Source organism: Mirounga leonina, unplaced genomic scaffold, assembly GCF_011800145.1.
Source record: "Mirounga leonina isolate KUSES-001 unplaced genomic scaffold, KU_Mleo_1.0 Mir_53, whole genome shotgun sequence".
Classification (NCBI taxonomy): domain Eukaryota; kingdom Metazoa; phylum Chordata; class Mammalia; order Carnivora; family Phocidae; genus Mirounga; species Mirounga leonina.
The window spans coordinates 30,644,268-30,664,033 of record NW_023270807.1 but is presented as its reverse complement, the minus strand read 5'-3'; the positions used below and the strand labels follow the sequence as shown (position 1 = coordinate 30,664,033).

The 19,766-nt window shown below is 33.6% G+C and overlaps 1 protein-coding gene across 1 annotated transcript in view; it reads left to right on the top strand.

Annotated features, from left to right (window-relative positions):
• Window positions 1-17,509, top strand: part of LMBRD1 (LMBR1 domain containing 1) — a 136,590-nt gene extending 119,081 nt beyond the window's left edge. Inside the window, exons 15-16 of the mRNA XM_034991517.1 lie at window positions 16,714-16,805; window positions 16,947-17,509. Coding sequence (XP_034847408.1) covers window positions 16,714-16,805; window positions 16,947-17,063 — 209 coding nt within the window. The 3' untranslated portion in view covers window positions 17,064-17,509. The remainder of the gene's footprint in view (window positions 1-16,713; window positions 16,806-16,946) is intronic.
• The last annotated feature ends 2,257 nt before the right edge of the window (window positions 17,510-19,766 follow it).

The window sequence follows — 19,766 nt, the reverse complement described above, 5'->3', positions numbered from 1 at the left end:
GTGTCAAGAATGGGAAGGTAAGAATCACATCCCTGAGAAGTTGTAACCACAGAACTACCAGCTCTTTGCAGATTTGCAGTCCAAATGCACATCACCAGAATGAATTTGTTTCATTGTCATCTCAGACTGGCAGACTAGGCACATGGCACAAGTAAATATAAATGCTCACTAGAGGGATGAACCTTAATTCTAGGCCTCAGGGAATTCCTGCAAATGAAGACATTGGAGCCAAATATTTAAGCACACAAGGAAACAAAGCACCATGAAAGAGAGCTAGAAGAAATAGGCAGCGAAAAGAGACTCACTAAGACCAGGTACTGGAATTATCAACACAGATTATAGAACAGAGAGCTATGATAAAAGGAATAAGACCAGGTCAAAATATTGGCAGGGAACAACAAACAGAATAAATGAAAAAAACTATTACAAATTTGTAATGGACCCAAATACAATATTTAGAAATGAACATACAAGTAATGGGAATTGAACCCACTTCAGGGAACTGCAGTTTAAAACTAGAGTGAGTTCTCCATACATTGTTTATTAGTTGTAAGAGGAAATGTAGTAGCTGTCATAGCTATACATCAAAGAAACTGGGCGGTATCTGTACCAGGTGAACAAAAGTACCATCATCGAGGGGCAGTGCATGACATGCCTTAGGATAGGACACCCTGAGAAGAATGGGGAGCATGACTCAAATCATGAGGAAATATCAGACAAAACCAAATTGACAATTGACGAGCATGGTATAAAGTGACTAGCTTGTATGGTTTAAAAATGTCAATGTCATAAAAGACAAAGAGGTTAAGGAACTGTTACTGATTAGACATGTTGACCAAAAGTAATACATGATCCTGGATTGGGTCCAATACTAAAGGATAAAAATTCTAGAAAGAATACTGAGATAAATGGCAGAGTTGGAATATGAACTGTAAAGTTTTAAAAATATCGTATCAGTGTTAAAATTCTTGAGTAGCTATACTCTGATTATGTAAGAGAATATCCTTCTGCTTAAAAAATGCTGAAATGTTCAGAGGTTAAGTCACAATATATGGTTCAGAAAACATAAGTGTGTATATATTGAAAGAATGATAAAAGGGGGAAAAAAACCACGTAAGACCTGCTCTTCACCACCAAATGACAACTATTTTAAAAACACAGTCCCAAGTATAGGCCAAGATATGATAACCATTTCTACCTACCATGTAGGGGGTATTATGCATTATACTATTTATATAATTATACATTTTATACTGTTAAAAATTTACACTTAAATGTTATTTTTCTTAAATTCCATAAATTTAAGTTTATATCCAGTGGTTCAGCATGATGTGTTTGCCCTACAAAATGACAGAACACATTTTGAACATAAAAGTTACTGAATTCCCCAAGCAATTTAGAATAGAAGGTATAACTTTTTATGAAAGTGAGTTAATCTTTCTTGTTTATTTTTAATTTTGAATGTGCTACAAAATAATTCATCTCTTATATTTTCCTGTCACTTCTGGTATAAATTTCTAGCATCAGATAAACCTTGATTTAATTATAGACCTATTCAGTCATGTAAAATGGTTATTCTTGGGCTAGGTTTACAGAATGTATTCGTATTGAGGCTCTATGCAAAAGGACAGTTTAAATCCACAGAGAACATATTAAAAACTCTTCAGAAATTGAACCTCTTCGGGCGCCTGGGTGGCTCAGTTGGTTAAGCGACTGCCTTCGGCTCAGGTCATGATCCTGGAGTCCCAGGATCGAGTTCCGCATCGGGCTCCCTGCTCGGCAGGGAGTCTGCTTCTCCCTCTGACCCTCCCCCCTCTCATGCTCTATCTCATTCTCTCTCAAATGAATAAATAAAATCTTTAAAAAAAAAAAAGAAATTGAACCTCTTCTCTAAAGGCACATAGTACTTTAAAACTTACTGAATAGGGGCGCCTGGGTGGCTCAGGCATTAAGTGTCTGCCTTCGGCTCGGGTCATGATCTCAGGGTCCTGGGATCGAGTCCCGCATCGGGCTCCCTGCTCCGTGGGGAGTCCGCTTCTCCCTCTCCCCCTGCCTGCCACTCTGCCTACTTGTGCTCTCTCTGTCAAATAAATAAATAAAAATCTTAAAAAAAAAAAACTTACTGAAGAATTTTTTCATATTTTTAATAATCCAATTTAAGTGCAAAGATGATGTTCTATATTTGGTAATATAACCCAACTTCTTTAAACAATTTAAGATTTTTCCATAAATTTGTCACCCATTTTTAATGATAGAGCAATTTTTACATTTTCTTATATGAAGCTTTTGCTTTAAAAGCTAGGAGCTGAAACAGTTGGATTTTCTAACTAAAGTGGTTTCTTATGAGTGTCAGCAACCTAGCCTTCTTCTTTCTGAAAACTTTGCAAATTTACTGTTAACTCTAGCATATTGTCCATTCCAGAGTATCATATTTTAACAATACATGATGGACTGTCTAAAGTCTAAACCATTCTCAAATGCTTATCAATAAATTTTAAAACCTTTTTAATCCCATAAAATGTAGGGAACTGACACAAACATAATATACTGATGTTCAACAATTCTGGGCAAAGAAATATTTCCCTGTCCCTGTGTTAAATAATACTGAGAACAAAAATAGTTTATCTACTTGCTTCAGGGAATGCTCCTGACCATATAACTACTAAAATAGCTTCGTTGTTCAGGAGGACTGACTTCAAGACTTCTCATTTCATTGTATCCACCAATCCAAAACTTGTTTCATAAACTTAGCCCAGTTCTACCCAGTTCCTCGCCTTTCAAGACCTTGATTAAAGTGGTCCAGCCCATTCCAATCCCTTAAACCTTTATAAATATCCTATTTTTCTCTTTCTTGTTTTCCCTCACTGTAGTTAGTCTAATAAGCTTAGCTTTGCTAGTTGACAATAAGCCTCATCATGCTGAATAATTTAAGGAGGATTAATAATTTAATCAGTAGATTCAGAATTTTAAATCTGTGCTCTTATTTTCAGCCTGCTAGTCTATCTATATGGAAACCCCTCAAACCTCAAGTCTAAGACTGAACTCCTTTCCTTCCCTCTTCTACTTACTTTTCCCACCTGTCACCTTCATGTCATGGGGTGGGAGGAGTTGTCCTATTCCTATTCTGTGCCCACAACTATACTTACTGAGATGGAAATCTTGAAATCATATTCACATTTTTATGCTTTTCTGATAGCTAACCAGTTTCCAAGTCCCACTGATAGAAATAGCAAACAAAAAGAAACAACTGGTTGATTATCCATCAGTGAGAATACTTGAAACAACATTATGTACAATGTAATGGTATGGCTTTATGTTAGAATATAGAAAAATATATACTGTATGATGGTAGGTAGAACAGCATATATATTACCTCATTTTTTATGCTGTTGCACATAAACACATCTAGAAGTCTGGCTGTTATCTCAGGACAATGAAATTTGGAGTAAAGATAGGAAGTAATATTTACTCTTTTAAAAATAGATTTTATTCTATAATTAAAGAAAAAACATTGTTAAGCCCTTTTAAGGATGAAAATAATGACAGATAAAATAGTGGCATACTTGTTTTAGAGAAGACTTTTTTTCCTCTCATTTTGTTGAAATGTAGAAGTAGGTTGGGTAGTTACTGAGACTTTGAAAAATTTAATTTTTGAATTCTTAGTACCATCCTTTTCCCCAGAATATTGAATGTTTTTTTCTACTTTAGCTCCTAAGGTTCCAGGAAATTTTATTTAGAGGTCTAGGTTACTAAGCAATACTGCTCAGAGCACTTTACATGATCACTAACAATGGATTCAGGTGATTTTTTTTACCCACCCACCCATACTTTGACCTATAAGCAAAACAAAAAAAAAAAAAAAAAAAAAGAAAGGAAAGGAAAAAATTGAAAAATGCTTTTTCAGGAGATGCTTATTTCTGTTTAAAAACCGGTGTTATTCTACATCAAAAACTAATGATGTATGATGATTAACATAACATAATAAAATTTAAAAAATATATAAATGAGAAAATAAAAAAAACAGTGTTATTAAAGGAGTTACTATACTAGTTGATGTTTGATTTATATAATTATAAATAAAATGCACATTTTAAGTAAAGCCAGTTTTAATGGGCTGAAATGAAGCTGCTCAAGAGATTTCATTAGAAACTAAGCCTTAAAGGCTGAGGTCAAAAAAAGGACACTGCTGTTTTGTGATGACAGTATTTGTTAATGTCTCCTGTGGTGCTGCATGCCCACGTGGGTGGTCCATAAATATAATTTGAAATGAAAATGGTACCAGACTCTTACTGTGGTGATTTAAAAGGCAGATTTGAATATGGACTATCTATTTAACACCTCCTACCCCATATTGGTTGAAGCTAATTAATTTTAGCTTTCTGGAATTTTATAACTAATAAGATCCAATTCAGGATTCAGGCAATGGCCTTTAAAAACACACACACACACACAACTATATATAGTCTTTTTGTTTTATAGTCTGAAAATTTGGGGATGGGGATGGGAAAGTTAAGGATAGTTAGATTTAGTCTCTAGATTTAGTTTATAAGATGAAGATAAGTCAGCTCTTAGAATTGTGATAATTTTGATAGCCTTTTTTAGAAAGTTACACGATTTCTTTGAAGAATACATTAATAGCTATAACAATTCACGCACCTTTAGAAGATATTGACATATATTTTTTAGTAATACTGAGAGTCACAGTCCTATTTGTCTTGAAATTCTAACATAAAATTATAGATGTCTTAATTTCCAGGATTCCATATGGTCATTTAATTTTATTACCTATTATTCCTGTGTTTTCTCATTTGACAAATGTTTATTGATGTGTACTGTGTGTCAGGCGGTATTCTAGGTACTAGTGATACAACAGTGACAAAACAGTCCCAATATTCCTGTCCCCATGAAGCTTACTTAGTAGAAGGAGATAAATAAGTATGTCAAGTGAAGTATTATGGAGAACAAGTGCTAAAGGAGAATAAGTGGTGCCCAGAAGTAGGGATGATTTAAAATTTTGAGTAGAAAAGAAATTCTTACTGAGAAGCTGTATTTGAGCACAAAGACCTTAAGCAAGTGAGGAGCAAAGGCAGCTCTGTGGGGAAGACCATTCTAGACCAGAAGTAACAGCAAGTGCAGAGTGGAGGTATGCTGGAGGAAGTAGAGGAACAATGAGCAGTCAAGTTTAAGGACTTTAGCTTTTACTTTCAGATGCAAGATTGTGAGCAGACGAATGACATGATATTCTCAAGGGATCACTTTGATTACTGTGTTGCATATAGACCAGGGCTTGGCACACTTTTTCTGTAAAGGATAAGATAGCAAATATTTTAGGCTTTGTGAGACACACTGTTCCAACTCTGCCATTGCAGTATAAAAGCTACCTTAGACAGTACATTATGGATGGCCATGGACATGTTCCAGTAAAACATAAAAACAGGTGACAGGCTAAATGTAACCCTTGGGTTATAATTTGCCATCCCCTGAGATATAGACCATAATAAACCCAAGGACAAAAACAGGTTGACAGGAAGCTTTTGCAGTAATCAACAGAGAGCCTGTGGTGGTGATGCAGGTGGCAAGAAGTGGTCAAATCCTGATGTATTTTGAAGGTAAAGCCAATAGGATTTGCTGAGAAATCTGCTATAGAATAGGAGAGAGAAAGGAGTCAGGGGTGATGCCTATGTTTTTTAGCATTTTAATTAGAAAATGTTATTTAATATTTTATATCCTACTTATTAGGTAATATCTAGAATAATTGTCTTTAAAATCTGCTTATAGCTTTTAAAATTATCCTTTTTTTTTTTTTTTTTCTTCTTCAAGCCTGTTTGACTTTGTTTTGTTCCTGGTATTCCTTCCTAAATTGAGGACTATTAAGATAACCTATTAACTTCTTAGTCTCACTGTTGGTCATTGCACATTTTCTCATTAGATTGCCCTCACAGCTGAGAGCAAGTGTGGTCATGTGGTATGTGGGGTTAGGGCATTACCTCATGGTCAAGAAAGCAAGCAAAATAAAGATGTTAGCCTGTTAGCTATCTATGGGTAGCTCTATAAGACTTACCAGTCCTGTGAAAATAATATACAGAGCCTACCTTATTTTGGTAATGTGTTTATTAAAATGTTTAAAATGAATAGTTCTTGATGAAGTCTATATAAACTATTAGATAAAGCCTTTGAACTATACTTACTGACTTCACTATTTCTCACACTACCATCATTCTAAGCACACTTACCTTCATTCGCTTTCTCCACACCCAGTCACTTGCTAAGGGATGCAGCTTGTTGCCAGAATGACCCTCACATCTCACATGAATTGTTGTACCTTTTAACTAGTGCTCCACTCTGACCCACACTACACAGTGCTGTTAGCTTAATTGTTCTGAAGCAGTGATTATCAAACTTACATATGATCTGAATCTTGAAGGCTTGTTAAACACAGATGGCAAATTTTTGATTCAGTAAATCTGAGGTGGGACTCCAGGATTTTCTGAGGGTTCTGGTCTGGGAGCCACACTGTGGAAACCACTGTTCTAAAGTAGTCTGATAATGCCATTCCTCCAATAAAAACCTTAAGTGCCTCTCTCCTCATCATCTGACAAATTCAGTCTAGGATTGAAGGACTACCTCTATTTTTTCATACATTTCTGAACATGGTCATCTTTTCCACCTTTGCTTTTCAGCTGTTTGTCCTTGAAATATCACAACTGATTTCTATGCTGCCCCACCCATTTTCATCACTCTGAGGCCTATCTAATGTTTATTTCAAACCCGACCCTCTTTTTTGAACCTCTGCACATGTTCAGTCTCTTTTTATCCTTTGAATTCCCATGACATTTACTTTTTATGACATTACCTTACTCTATCTTAATTTATAGTCATTTATATCTCATATCTCTCTTCTACATTAATTTTCTTAAGTAATCTCTTTGCCCAACGTGGGGCTCAAACTCAAAACCCCTAGATCAAGAGTTGTATCCTTTACTGACTGTGAGCCACCCAGGTGCCCCTGTTCTACTCTTTTATAGGAACTTAAGCTCCTTGAGGATAAGAAAATATATTTTTCTGTCTCCCTCAAAACAACAGTTTCTAGAATTAAGCCAGTTTTTTTAATTTGTTATTTTTTTGTCTTTTTAAAAAATGTTATTAAAGTATCATAAGATACTAGTATGCCTATTATCTTGTAGCTTCTTGCTTACTTTATCTGTTGGATGAAATCCATTGTACCTTCTAAGTACCTACTGACTTCCTTTTCTTATTTGGATCCATTGTTTTCTGATTCTGCTGCTCATCTATAATGTTATAATTTCTGTTCATTGGACTTTGATGTATTATAAGCCATATCTTTTTTCTTGATTTCCTCCCCCAAGCCCCTAGTTTTTCTTGAGTTAAAAAAAAAAAAAAAAAGACATGCTTTGTGTGGAATACACATCTGAAAACACCTTGTATGTCTGAAAAGTACTTTGCCCTCAGCTGATATAATTGATGGGTAATTTGGTTGTGCTTAGAATTCTACATAAGAAATTATTTATTTATTATTAAATTGTTTATTTATTATTATTATTTATTAAAGAACTTTAAGGCCTTGCATCATCATCTGTCTTTCATTTTTAATCTTCTTTTGAAGCTAACTTGATAAGTTCTCTTTTCTCCACTCTCTCTTGGGGAGCTCATCTTCATTAGTGCTGAATATCTTCAGTCGATCATCTGTCTTATCGGTATTTCATATTTTATGCCTATCATTTTACTTTGGATTCTTGAATATGTGTTTAGCTTTATCTTCAAACTATATCCTAAATTTTATATTTCTTATAACAAAGTCTTAACTTTCCTCAAGTACTTGTTCTGATCTTTTTCAAGCATCCTTGTTTTATGGATGTTATATCTTCTTCAATACCTGAAGGTACTAAACATTTTTCTTAATGGTTTCCTTTAAATAAAATTATAGTTCTGTTTATCTTGGAACAATTCTGTTTATCTTGTTCTTTTTCCTTCATGCTGATATTTTCTATATATATCTGATGATGTATTCATATTTATGTTAATGTGTATTTAAGTATCAGGAACTTCTAGGAAGCCTCATCATGGGAACTCTGTGACAGGTTTCTAGTGATCCTTAAATTATATTTTAAAATAAATGGAAGGGAAACCAGTTGTTTTATTAGAGACCTTTTAAGTGTGTCTTTTCATCTTCCAGATTGTTGTTGAAATCTCTCATCACCTGATGGCTTTCTTCCCATTCTATTTGCTGTTAAGAGATTGCTGTGGGCTTTATTCCTATACTATAACTTTAATGAGGTCCTGGGAAGGACAAGAAACAAATGACTGTGTCCAGTCTGTCATCTTGAACCAAAAAGCTTGGTTCTCAAAAGATTGAAATAGTTCTTCATGGTTAAGTACTATAAATTTATAATCTTTTACTTGGCAGATAATAAGTTTGTGAATTGATAGCTTTATTTGGTTTAAATCTACCCATCAAATGCTACCATACCTTGGTCTTCATTGTCTGTATTTGGCTTCAGATAACTGACTGAACAAAGAAGAGACTACTATATTAGCTGTGAGTTTATCGATTTGCCACAGGAAGTACAACTGTTAAAGAAACTAGAGGCTCAGGGTTAGTGAATTCTCACCAGAGAGAAAGAATGTGTATGGAAAACCAAATTTATAGTCACAAAGTTTCTAGGTAGGCATGGATGTCAAAAAGAGGGCCTCATTGATCTTATTGGCTGGTATCATCCAGCTGAGATAGCCTGATGTATTGTGTCCATTGTCAAGTGAGGTTGCCATGCAGACCAGAAAATTAGGTATTGACCAGAGCATCATTTTTCTTGGGTTTTGCTTGAAATCCAGAAAGTCTCTTGATGTTAAAGTTCTTTTTCTAGGTGACATTTTAATTGTGTTGATAAAAGTTCAACTAAGACAGAATAGTAAAGTTAATTAGGTATAAGCTTTCTAAGTTCTCTGGAGTCTGTGCCAAAGCCAACCTAGGTAATTTTGTGAAACTTATATAGAGATTCTTGTTCAAGATTGCTAACTCCTAAAACTGTCTTTTCTTTAAAAAAAAAAAAAATCACATGTAGATTTCTCTCTAAATTTAATTCTCAAAAGGTCAGTCTATCCTGTCACTATATACCACAAGCAGATATTATCTCATTGTCATTTACAAAGAAACTGATACTTAGAAAGTTAAATGATTCACCCCAGAATCTCATGGTATATGTGACAGACTCAAGAACTGAATCTCACTTTTCTGTCTCTACCTTTAATATTTTCTACTATACTCATTGAACTACGATTTTCTGAAAAAAATAAAGTGGTGGAAAATAATTGTCTTCTGTTTGTATTATATTTGACTATCCTTGGTCAATTAAGACTAATAGATAGTAAATCTTATTAATTTAGAGTTTACTAATAAGTTTGTGATTATTTCTACAGGTTATATGCTAATGCTTACCTTTGTACCTCCTTTTTATAAATTTTATATGACCAGTGAGTAATAGGTATGAAATTAGGAACTTTCTTTCTTGGAGCACTACATATTATAGTACCTTTGAAATACCTTAGTTACATAAATGTAATCAGAGCTCAACACAAGTTATACTTGTTCTTAAAAATAATCACTGTAAAACTCGATCTTTAAGATAAAACATCTGGCAAGTTCTATCTTCATTAACCTGATGCAGTTTGTGTATTCATAAAATATAGTAAAACTGTTTCCTTTAGAATTTCTGTGATTCTTCATCAATTCTTTCCCTTTTACCCATCCCCCAGTGAAATGTAACAAAATATTGATTTAACTGTACACCATTTGTTAAATTTTCAGATAAACATAGAACTTTGGTTTTTATTACATATTTTAATTTTTTCTGCCCTTTTTTTATTTGGATGTGTGTTATGAGTATCTCAAAACTTTTCATGTATGTATATATTTTATATGCTGTAAGTCCATTTGACAGTAAAACAGTGATTAATTGGGATTTTACTTTCAGAATCTTTCAATCCAACCTTCTTTTTCTATCCTGACCTCACGTTTTCACTTGGATTGTCTTCTGACTTAGTGAACTTCTATCTACTCTCAATCCCTTTTGCTAGTCTATACTCCACTCATGTAATTCTCTTTCTTAAAATCATTTGATAAATAATTCCTAATCATATCACAATAAAGTCAAGCTCCTTAGTCTGTATACAGTTAAGATTTACATGTCTATTTTAAATATTCAGTAGTATCAAGACCCTAATCAGAAATCAAAGTTAGCATAATCATGGACAATCAGGAGAAGAAAATAGAGCTATCCTACGACCCAGCAATTTTACTATTGGGTATTTACCCCAAAGATACAAATGTAGTGATCCGAAGAGGCACGTGCACCCCAATGTTTATGGCAGCAATGTCCATAATAGCCAAACTATGGAAAGAGCCAAGATGTCCATCAACAGATGAACGGACGAAGTGGCATTCTAAACAGTCCAATCTTCTGCCAGTTTTTTTTGTCACTAGGCAAACAAAATACTCGCTTTGAAGTTCATTCTCCATGGTACATGAGTTTTCTCAAAGGCCTTCTTTTATATGCATATGTAATACAAGGATTTGTTTTACAAATAAAGTATAAATACAGAGTGTAATTAATTCTAAGTTGATTTCAGGTGAAGGTATAACATGATGATGACTTAATTGTGGCTTAAATCAACACTAAATGTTTTAAAAATATATTTAAAGTAGAAGGTGTGATTTATCGTAGTTAATAACCAAAGTTATCTTAGTGGCAGTCACCATACATTAACAATGACATAACAATCTAAAAGGAAACAAGAAATATATAATATAAAATTTATCAGGTATATTTATAAAGGTTGCTGTTACATGAAAAATAGATTTAATTGCACTTTCTGTTATTTATCTATTTGATGATAAGTAAGAAGTGATGGAGGAAGGGTAATAGTTTCAGTATTCAAAAGACTTTTGATTTTATTCATGTGCTCCAGATGCCCTTTCTTGGCTCTTTTAATTTTGATCTTTTTTGTGCAGTCGCCTTGTCATCAGAAAAAATTTTTTTATCTCACCCCTATTTTAATTTTTCATTGTTAACAGTACTCTTTAGTTTAATTAGAACTTTTATATGTCCTTTTGAGGAACAACAGTCAGAAGTTTCCTGAACACTTTTGATTTTAGAACACAGTCCTTAAATGAAACATCCAGTGATTGAAATTTACTTTGAAGGTTGAACCAAATTCAAAATACTTAATTATAATTTTTTAAATAACTGCAGAAAGACATCTATAATTCTCCTAGGTATCTGTGATTCAGGTAAACAGCTAGAAGATGGCAGATGGTGAGGTGAGAAGCCCCGTCTGTTTATTCAGTGTGGAATCATCACTTGAATATAAAATATAGGCATGCGCTTATTAACCAAAATCCTTCTGTGGTCATATACCACTTTATATAAATATAAACATAATGACATATACATATAAAGATAGCTATAAAGATAGCTATAAAGAGTTGTTACATACTCGTTGTATGTATGGATTTGTGGTCTAGTGCCATTTTTCAACAACAAAGCAGAACACTAACAATGACTACCTTTTAATCTTATGTTAGAAGGTTTTCATCAAATCTACAACCTTTGAAAATGGTAAACATGTAAAATAATGTGATAGGAAAAATAAGGTATATCTATTGTGGTGGGCAAAAGAGTCAGTGACTATAAGCCAATTTCAAATGTCACTGAATGAATTATTAGACCTCTGTGGAAAAATGATTTGATTTGACTTGCTTCTGCCAGCTCAGCCTGTCTTAAAATCCCTGTTCTGGCCCTGAAATTTCTAATTCAGTGAATTTTTGACTCCCAAAGTATCTTTAAGTGTGGCAATGGATAATAGAACTTTTATTTTTTAAGTTTAGAACATTATAACAATGCTGAGAAGGTTGAATGACTTTTTTCAAATATGTTTATACTTATAAGATGAAGCTCATGTAATACTTAAGCCATGGAACATACTGTTCTTGTTTTTAAAATAATTGTGAATAGGCATTTTTTGCATAAATCCCAGCTTGTCCCTCTCTTCATTTTTGAAACATTCAAATTGGTTATTTTTATTTAAAGGCATATTACTATTTAGGAGATAGTGTATTACTGAGTTATATACGTTCGAATTTCATCAAATCCATTTATATCTGTATTTGTAAATGAACCAATGCAAGTTTGCTCCGTGGTGAGTCAAAAACTGCACCAGATTGAGTCGTTGCACAAAAAGACTTTTATTTGTAGCAAATGAGATCATGAGGAATGGCTTCCAAAGCTGTGACTCCCCAAGAAGGGGTGAATGAATACCTTTTGTTTAGGGTTAGGATGAATGAATATTTAGATAAGGAAGCCTTGTCATTGTATGTAGAGATAAGCATCAGGTCATGCATGCACCTTAAGAAAACATGTCTATACGTATAGTAGATGTTATGTAAATGAGGCCGTGGTTCCTCTTTGGGCAGAGATTTTAGTATTATAATGAAGTAAAGGTAATTGCTGGTCATTCCAAGGGTTACTCCTTGGTCCATCTGCACAGGCACAAGTTAGGGTTTTAGCTCAAATGGTTTCGGTGGTCTGGGCCAGTGCGAGGTCTTTGTCAGGGCAGTTGCCTTCACCTGAGGGGTGGTTTCCAGTTTCATTTGCCTGAGTTAAGAGATAAGCCAGAAAGAAGAGTTTAAGGAAGAATGTAAAATGAAGATTAGTGAATATAAGCAGGTAGGCAGTAAAGGTCAGGTATTGGGGTCTAACTGGTGAAACTTTGACTATAGATACAGAAAAATAATGTCCACTTGAGCAGCTCTTGAGAACTGTATTCTTTATCATGGGTTCAGTTATACCTTGAAGTGGAAAAAAATTAATATTAACTGCACTTTGCATGGAGATTTTGGTATATCTCTTTTGGTCTTTAGAATGACTCTATAAGGAAATATGGTGATACCTCCATTTTACAAGCGCGGAGTCTAAACAGTTCAGATTTTCCTATTCACATGGCAAAGAAGTAGCCAAATGATGCTTGACACTAAGTTTCTTAGAGACCAGAGTCTGAGCTCTTTCTTTACCATACTGGACATTTTAGTTATACTTTCATTTTCAAGATATATGCAAGTATCTTGTTTTGACATCCTTGGAATCTTGTCAGATTTTAGTTAAATAACACTTATTATATGTCTTTTTCATTGTGGCATTTTAGTGAGTATGGAGTAGCATCTCATTGTAGTTTTGATTTGCATTTCCCTGATGACTACTCATGTTGGACATCTTTTGGTGTGCCTGTTGGCCATTTGGATATCTTCTTTGGAGGAATGTCTATTTAAATCCTTGGTTCATTTTTTGTTTAGTTGGGTTGTCTTTTTTTATTTAGTTGTAAGGGTTCTTTATATGCTCTGGATACAAGTCCCTTATCCAGATACATGATTTACAATTTGTTTTTCTCATTCTGTAGGTTGTTTTTTTTAATTTTTTTTGTTTTTTCATTTTCTTGATGATGGTGGTAAAGCCCAATTTTTATCCTCACCTTTCTGAGTTTTGAAAGTACCCCATATAGACACAGCCCTTTGGATGTAGCTGTTTATCGACTGCCATGGCATGAACTAGGAATATACCTATACTTAATACAGATTCTAGATTTCAAATACTTTTTTAGTAGTTTCAAGATTATTACTTGTGGTTCTTGCACTCACATCATCAAAAAGTAATACTTTTGAGAACTTGACAGTTCATAATTTTGAAGAGAGGATGGCCATCTTTTTTGATTCATAATTGTAAAACATTTCCATTTTTAGATTTGTAAACACCAATGATCAAATCACTTAATTTTTTCATTTCCACATGATATTTTTTCTTCCAGACACTTTTGTATACATACTTGCCTTCAGCCTTTTTCATTTGTTAACCATATCAAATAAATTTTGGTGCACAAATGTAAATGATGAAAGAATATTGTCACATATCTTTCCAGCAAAATGGTATGATCCGAGTTCCTGTTGCATGTTATTGCATGATAAAGTCCTAACTGTAGAATAACTAATTGGATAGAAATACCATATTTCCTTTTTGCCCTTAGAAATGTTTTATTCATTTATCAGTTCTTGGGTTTGAGAAAATTCATTTAGGATATTGTTATCTGTAGGCTCATAGTCTGAGATTTCACTTACACCAATTTTACCATTATTATTGGAAACTAGATTGTTACTATCTGTCTCTTTGCATTCGTTTCCTGGCTTGTTTCTAGTATTTATGAAGCATCTTTATCATTTTTCTTCTCTTTGTCATTGTGAGTGAAAAATAAAAGATCTCAATTCTCAAAAAAAAAGTGTATTATTTAGCAATATAATTTTTAAATAAAATACCCCTTTTAAAACATTTAGCTTGCTTTGGCAGTTATATTGAATATGAATGCCAGGTACACAGGTACTTCGGAATACTCAGGCTTATCTAATGGAAAAAGTGACAAATTGAATACAGGCATACCTCGTTTTATTGCGCTTCACTGTATTGCACTTTGCAGATACTACATTATTTACAAATTGAAAGTTTGCAGTAACCCTGCATGAACACATCTGTTGGTACCATTTTACAACAGCATTTGTTCAATTCATGTCTGTGTGTCACATTTGGTAATTCTCATAAAATTTCCAGCTTTTTCATTATTATAAATTATGGTGATCTGCAATCAGTGATTATGAGTTCCTGAAAGCTCAGGTAATGGTTAGATTTTAGCAATAAAGTATTTTTTTAATTAAGGTATATACATTATTTATTTAGGCATAATGTTATTGCACATTTAATAGACTACAGTTTGGTGTAAACATAACTTTTATATGTACTGGGAAACCAGAAAGTTCATTTGGTTCACTTTAGTGCAATATTCACTTTATTGAGGTGATCTGGAACCTAACCTGCAATCTCCAAGGTATGCCTGTAGTTATATTACAGGTGAGAATAAAATATTAGGGGAGCAGAGTATGACTAACAACTTTCCCTGTCTAGGTGTCTCCTTTGCTAGATTGAACTCCCAGCACAGCACCCAGCTATAATGTTGGGTGCTAGTTACCATAGGAGAGGAGAGAAACATTTATTCAGCCACTACTGCTTGAAATCTTTTTGGTTTTTGTTAGGAAGCTTTGAATATTCCTTCTAGACTTTTCTGTTGAGGAAGAGAGCAAAAATTTGAAGGAGGCCCTTGCAGGGATGGGGATCAATAGATTATCATTAGATTGGTGTTCCCAGCTTGTGAAAGGAAGATATTGCCTCTTTATTAAACTGCATGTTTCTCTGCCAGAAAAAAAGATTGCTTTGTCCAGTTGGTATTGAGTAATTCAGAAGTAAATGTTGAAGTATAGTGGAAGTGATTAAAGTAGATAAGATTTAGATTATCTATATACTTATATAACATATTTAAAACTTTACATAACAAGTCTTGTATTTGTATAAACTATAACCTAAAGGCTACTTTTCGTAAAACCATGTGATAGCCCCCAAAGTAAAATATATTAGAACCCTTGTGTAGTAAACTGGGTTACAGAATTCCCAGCTCAATTTTATGTTTTAAGAGAAAATAGCATTTATTTATTGACACTGAGAAGAGAGTTCATAAAATTAGAAATCAACAGTATATTTTCTTAATCAGCAATAGGATGTGATATTAGTCTCCTAATTGCATGTGGAATTTCTTGCCATTGTCAACTTTGGTTGAAATATGCAGAAGTCATAATCTTTTTTGTAATTAATAGACTAAAAAGAAGTTGCCTTGTAAGATAAGGATTTTCTTCTGTAATGAGTAAAGGCCCTCTGAAATTTGCAAGGTTAGAATCCTCTATTAGCTGCAGAATATATGATTTCTCAGTGAGATACATTATATTGTGCTGCCCCAGACCCTTCTGAATAGTTTAAATAAACAAGTATTTCCTTAGATATTATTTCTCAGATATATGTCTATATTAGAGGATTTTGTAACCTATTGGAAATAACGTATTTGGATAAAATTAGTATGGAGTCTGACACAAATGTTAAATAACCAGTCTCCACTGTCTCTTTAAAGGTTGAATTTTTTTTGAAAAAGTATATGATTGATTGATTTTCGGTATATGATTTATTTTTAATTCAAGCTTAAATACTAATCTAAATTTCAAACAGTAAGCATATCCATAAATAACAGTTTTGTATTTCTTTAGGAGCAGCAACCTTTTCAGGCTAGCATTCTTAAAAAGAAAAAAAAATTAATCTCAAAACACCTCTCAAATTTGAGCTGTCCTGAGAATTGGATTCTTAGAAAAGTACAAGTTAATTATAATCACATCTGATTACTTAGTTCATTTTTTTTTTTTTCTTATCTTCATCAGGAAAACTTTATCTGTTTTCGTTTAGGACATGTCTGGAACTCCAGTTTAAAATGCTTCTTCTATTTCAAATAAATTGAACTATCCAATATAATTTTTCTTATCCTAAAAGCCAGGATTACATTGGTGGCATTCCTTTTTTTAAATGTCATATTATTTGGTAATTTAATACTATACTAATACTGGAGGAGTGGGCTTTGGAGAAGAACCTAGATTTCAGTCCTATCTCTAACACTTATGGACTGTATGACCTTGGTCTTTAGTTTTGGTTAATAATCTTTTAGATAAATTTTTAATAGTCCATTTCAAGAAAGAAACTATCTCACTATTGTCCTTTATTTGCTTTATAGATCAGTGTACTGTTACCCGGACATACCTGTTCCTTCACAAGTTCTGGTTCTTTAGTGCCGCGTACTATTTTGGTAACTGGGCCTTTCTTGGGGTAAGTAGTGCAGGTATCCTGGGGATGATGTGATCCTTAATTGCCCATTTGTATCACAGTAGTGCCATTGGATTTTAAATTCATTACTTTCTGAATGATCTTAGATGTAAGAAATAACACGTAGTTTATTTAAATTTACAGGTATTCTTGATTGGATTAATTGTATCCTGTTGTAAAGGGAAGAAATCAGTCATTGAAGGAGTAGATGAAGATGATTCAGACATAAGTGATGATGAGCCCTCTGTCTATTCTGTTTGACAGCCTCTGTCTTAGGGGTTTTATAAGGCTGACTGAATGTCTATTATGCATTTTTAAAGTGTTAAACTAACATTAGGATGAACTGACCAGCTTTCATCAAAAATGGGAGCATGGCTATTAAATAAACTATATTTTTATGTTATCTGAAGTAACATTGTATCATAGATTAACATTTAAAATTGCTATAATAATTCTATGTAAATATAAAACTGTGGACTTTGTGAGGGAATGTTTGTGGAAATTTTTTTTCTCTAGTGTATAATAGTGTTGAATTGATTAAAAATATTCCAGAATTAATATTCCCTTTTGTCACTTTTTAAAAACATAATAAATCACTTGTATCTGTGCCTTTGGGTCTCTAGAGTAATGTGGAATTCTAAAGTGTCTCTAACTGATTGTCTAAATATAATACAATATAGCTGATAAATAAATGTTACTCCTCTATGCAACTTGTTTTCTATTTTCTACATTAAATCATTAATGCCATTCAAATATATTTCATGAGCAGATCTCAAGCTACTTGGTGCTGTAAGACCATGGCATCCCAAGATGAATTGTATTGTTCAAATATTAATCCTTTAGATATCTTACCACCTGTATAGTATTTAAGGCATATACATTGTTGTAGGTAGCTAACTTCAAAATTTGCCTTCCAACATAAATGGGAGTGTTGTCAAGAATAATTGATCTTGAAAAAAAAAATCAGTTTACTGATTAGTTTAAGATATGTGACATTGGGGTGCCTGGGTGGCTCAATCAGTTAAGCATCCAACTCTTGATCTCAGCTCAGGTCTTGATCTTAGGGTCGTGAGTTCAAGCCCCACATTGAGCTCTTCACCAGGCGTGGAGCCAACTTGTATGTGACATCATATTTTGGTTTTAAAGGTATTTTTTCATTCTAAAGATTTATACTTTTCAAAAGAGGTAAGAAATGCTATATAATATTGATAGGGTATTTTGAACACACTTTGGGTAGTGAGAAATCATTACGAATGGTATTGTAGTTTACTCACATAAGCAAATCAGAACTCATAAAAAGCACAAATTAGAACCCATAAAAAGCACATCTTTGAAATAAAATATCATTTACTTTCTGAAAAAGTCTTAGGAATTAACAACCATCTCCTACTTAATTCTTCTTGCCCTTAATTTTTGTATCACTTTACTCTTTTCTGATTCTTTATCTAGGTATATCTTCATAGCCTTCTGTTTTTATTTTGCATTTTCTTTCTGGACAATCTCCTATACCTTTGGTTTCCATCTATATTATTATATCATATCATATATATCATATTGTTAATATATCTGTATTATTTTTTCCTAAACTCCAAAGTTAATAACTTACCTGTTAACTAGAAATTACGACTTCAGTTACAACTTGAACTCCTCATTTTTCTGGGCATACCAAGCCTCCTTCTCCTTCTATATCATTTTTGTTTTTGTTTGTTTGTTTTTGTTTTTGTTTTTACAAATGGCACCAGCATATACCTCATTGCCTAAACCAGAAATCAAGCAGAGCTTATCTCCTGTATATCCCTAACTCATCAACCAATCAAGTATTTGATTTCTACCTCTTAGGTATCCTTCCATTTGTCCTTTCTTCTCCATTCTTATTGCCAGTCACTGTGTTTTAGATTGAGTTGTGTTCCCTCAAAATTCTCAGGTTGAAGTCCTAACTTCGAGTACCTGAGAGTATGACTTATTTGAAGATGGGGCCTTTAAAGAGGTAATTAGGTAAAAGGAGGGCCCTAATCCAGTATGACTGTTGCCCTTCTGAGAAGAGGAGGAGACATCAGGGATGTATACACAAGAGAGAAAAAGACCATATGAGGACACGGAAGGAGGTCATCTGCAAGCCAAAAAGAGAAGCCTCTGGAGAATTAAACCCTGCCAGCATCTTGATCTTGGACTTCCAGCTTCCAGAACTGTGAGAAAATAAATTTCTATTGTTTAAGCCACCCAGTTTGTTGTATTTTGTTATGGCAGCCCTAACAGAGTAATACAGACTACTTCTTGAACTTTCTCAGTGGATTTTGTGCCAAGTCCTGTCCTGACTTCTTTCAGTCTTTCCTTGATAATGAAAATATAAATCAGATTATTTCATTTCTTTCCTGTGAAAAGTTTTCAGTTACTTTAGAATGAAATCCTTTTTTGCCATGTGGTGGATAAAGTCTTTCTGGTGTATTTCTTCCCTGACTATCCTGCTTTCTCTGCTATCGTCACACTGGTTATAGGAGCAAAATATCTCAGCATTATCCAAATGGCTCTGATTTCTCACATCCCCTGTCTGTTGAACTGTTCCTTCTTCCTATGATACCCTTCCCTTCCTTTTATCTAAGAAAATCCTTATTCTTGGAATCTCAGCTTTAACATTATCTCCTCCAGTACCTCTCCCCTAAGTCTCCCAGGCAATGAGGTGGTTTAAAAGTCTTTACTCACATGGCACCCTGTACAGTGTGTTGTGATTTATTGCTTTCATGTCTCCTGCCTCTGGACAGTAAGTCCTTGAATACCCCTCTGGGTTTGTCATCCTTGGTGCCTAGAATAGTTCTTTGCACATGGAAAGCACACGATAGGTGAATTTGCTAGTTACAAGCTCTAAGTCTGAATATATGGATTAAGCCTATATAAACTGCATTAGCTTAAGGGGAATGTATATTTAGCCTATTTTTAAGATTTATTTATTTTGAAAATACTGCTGTA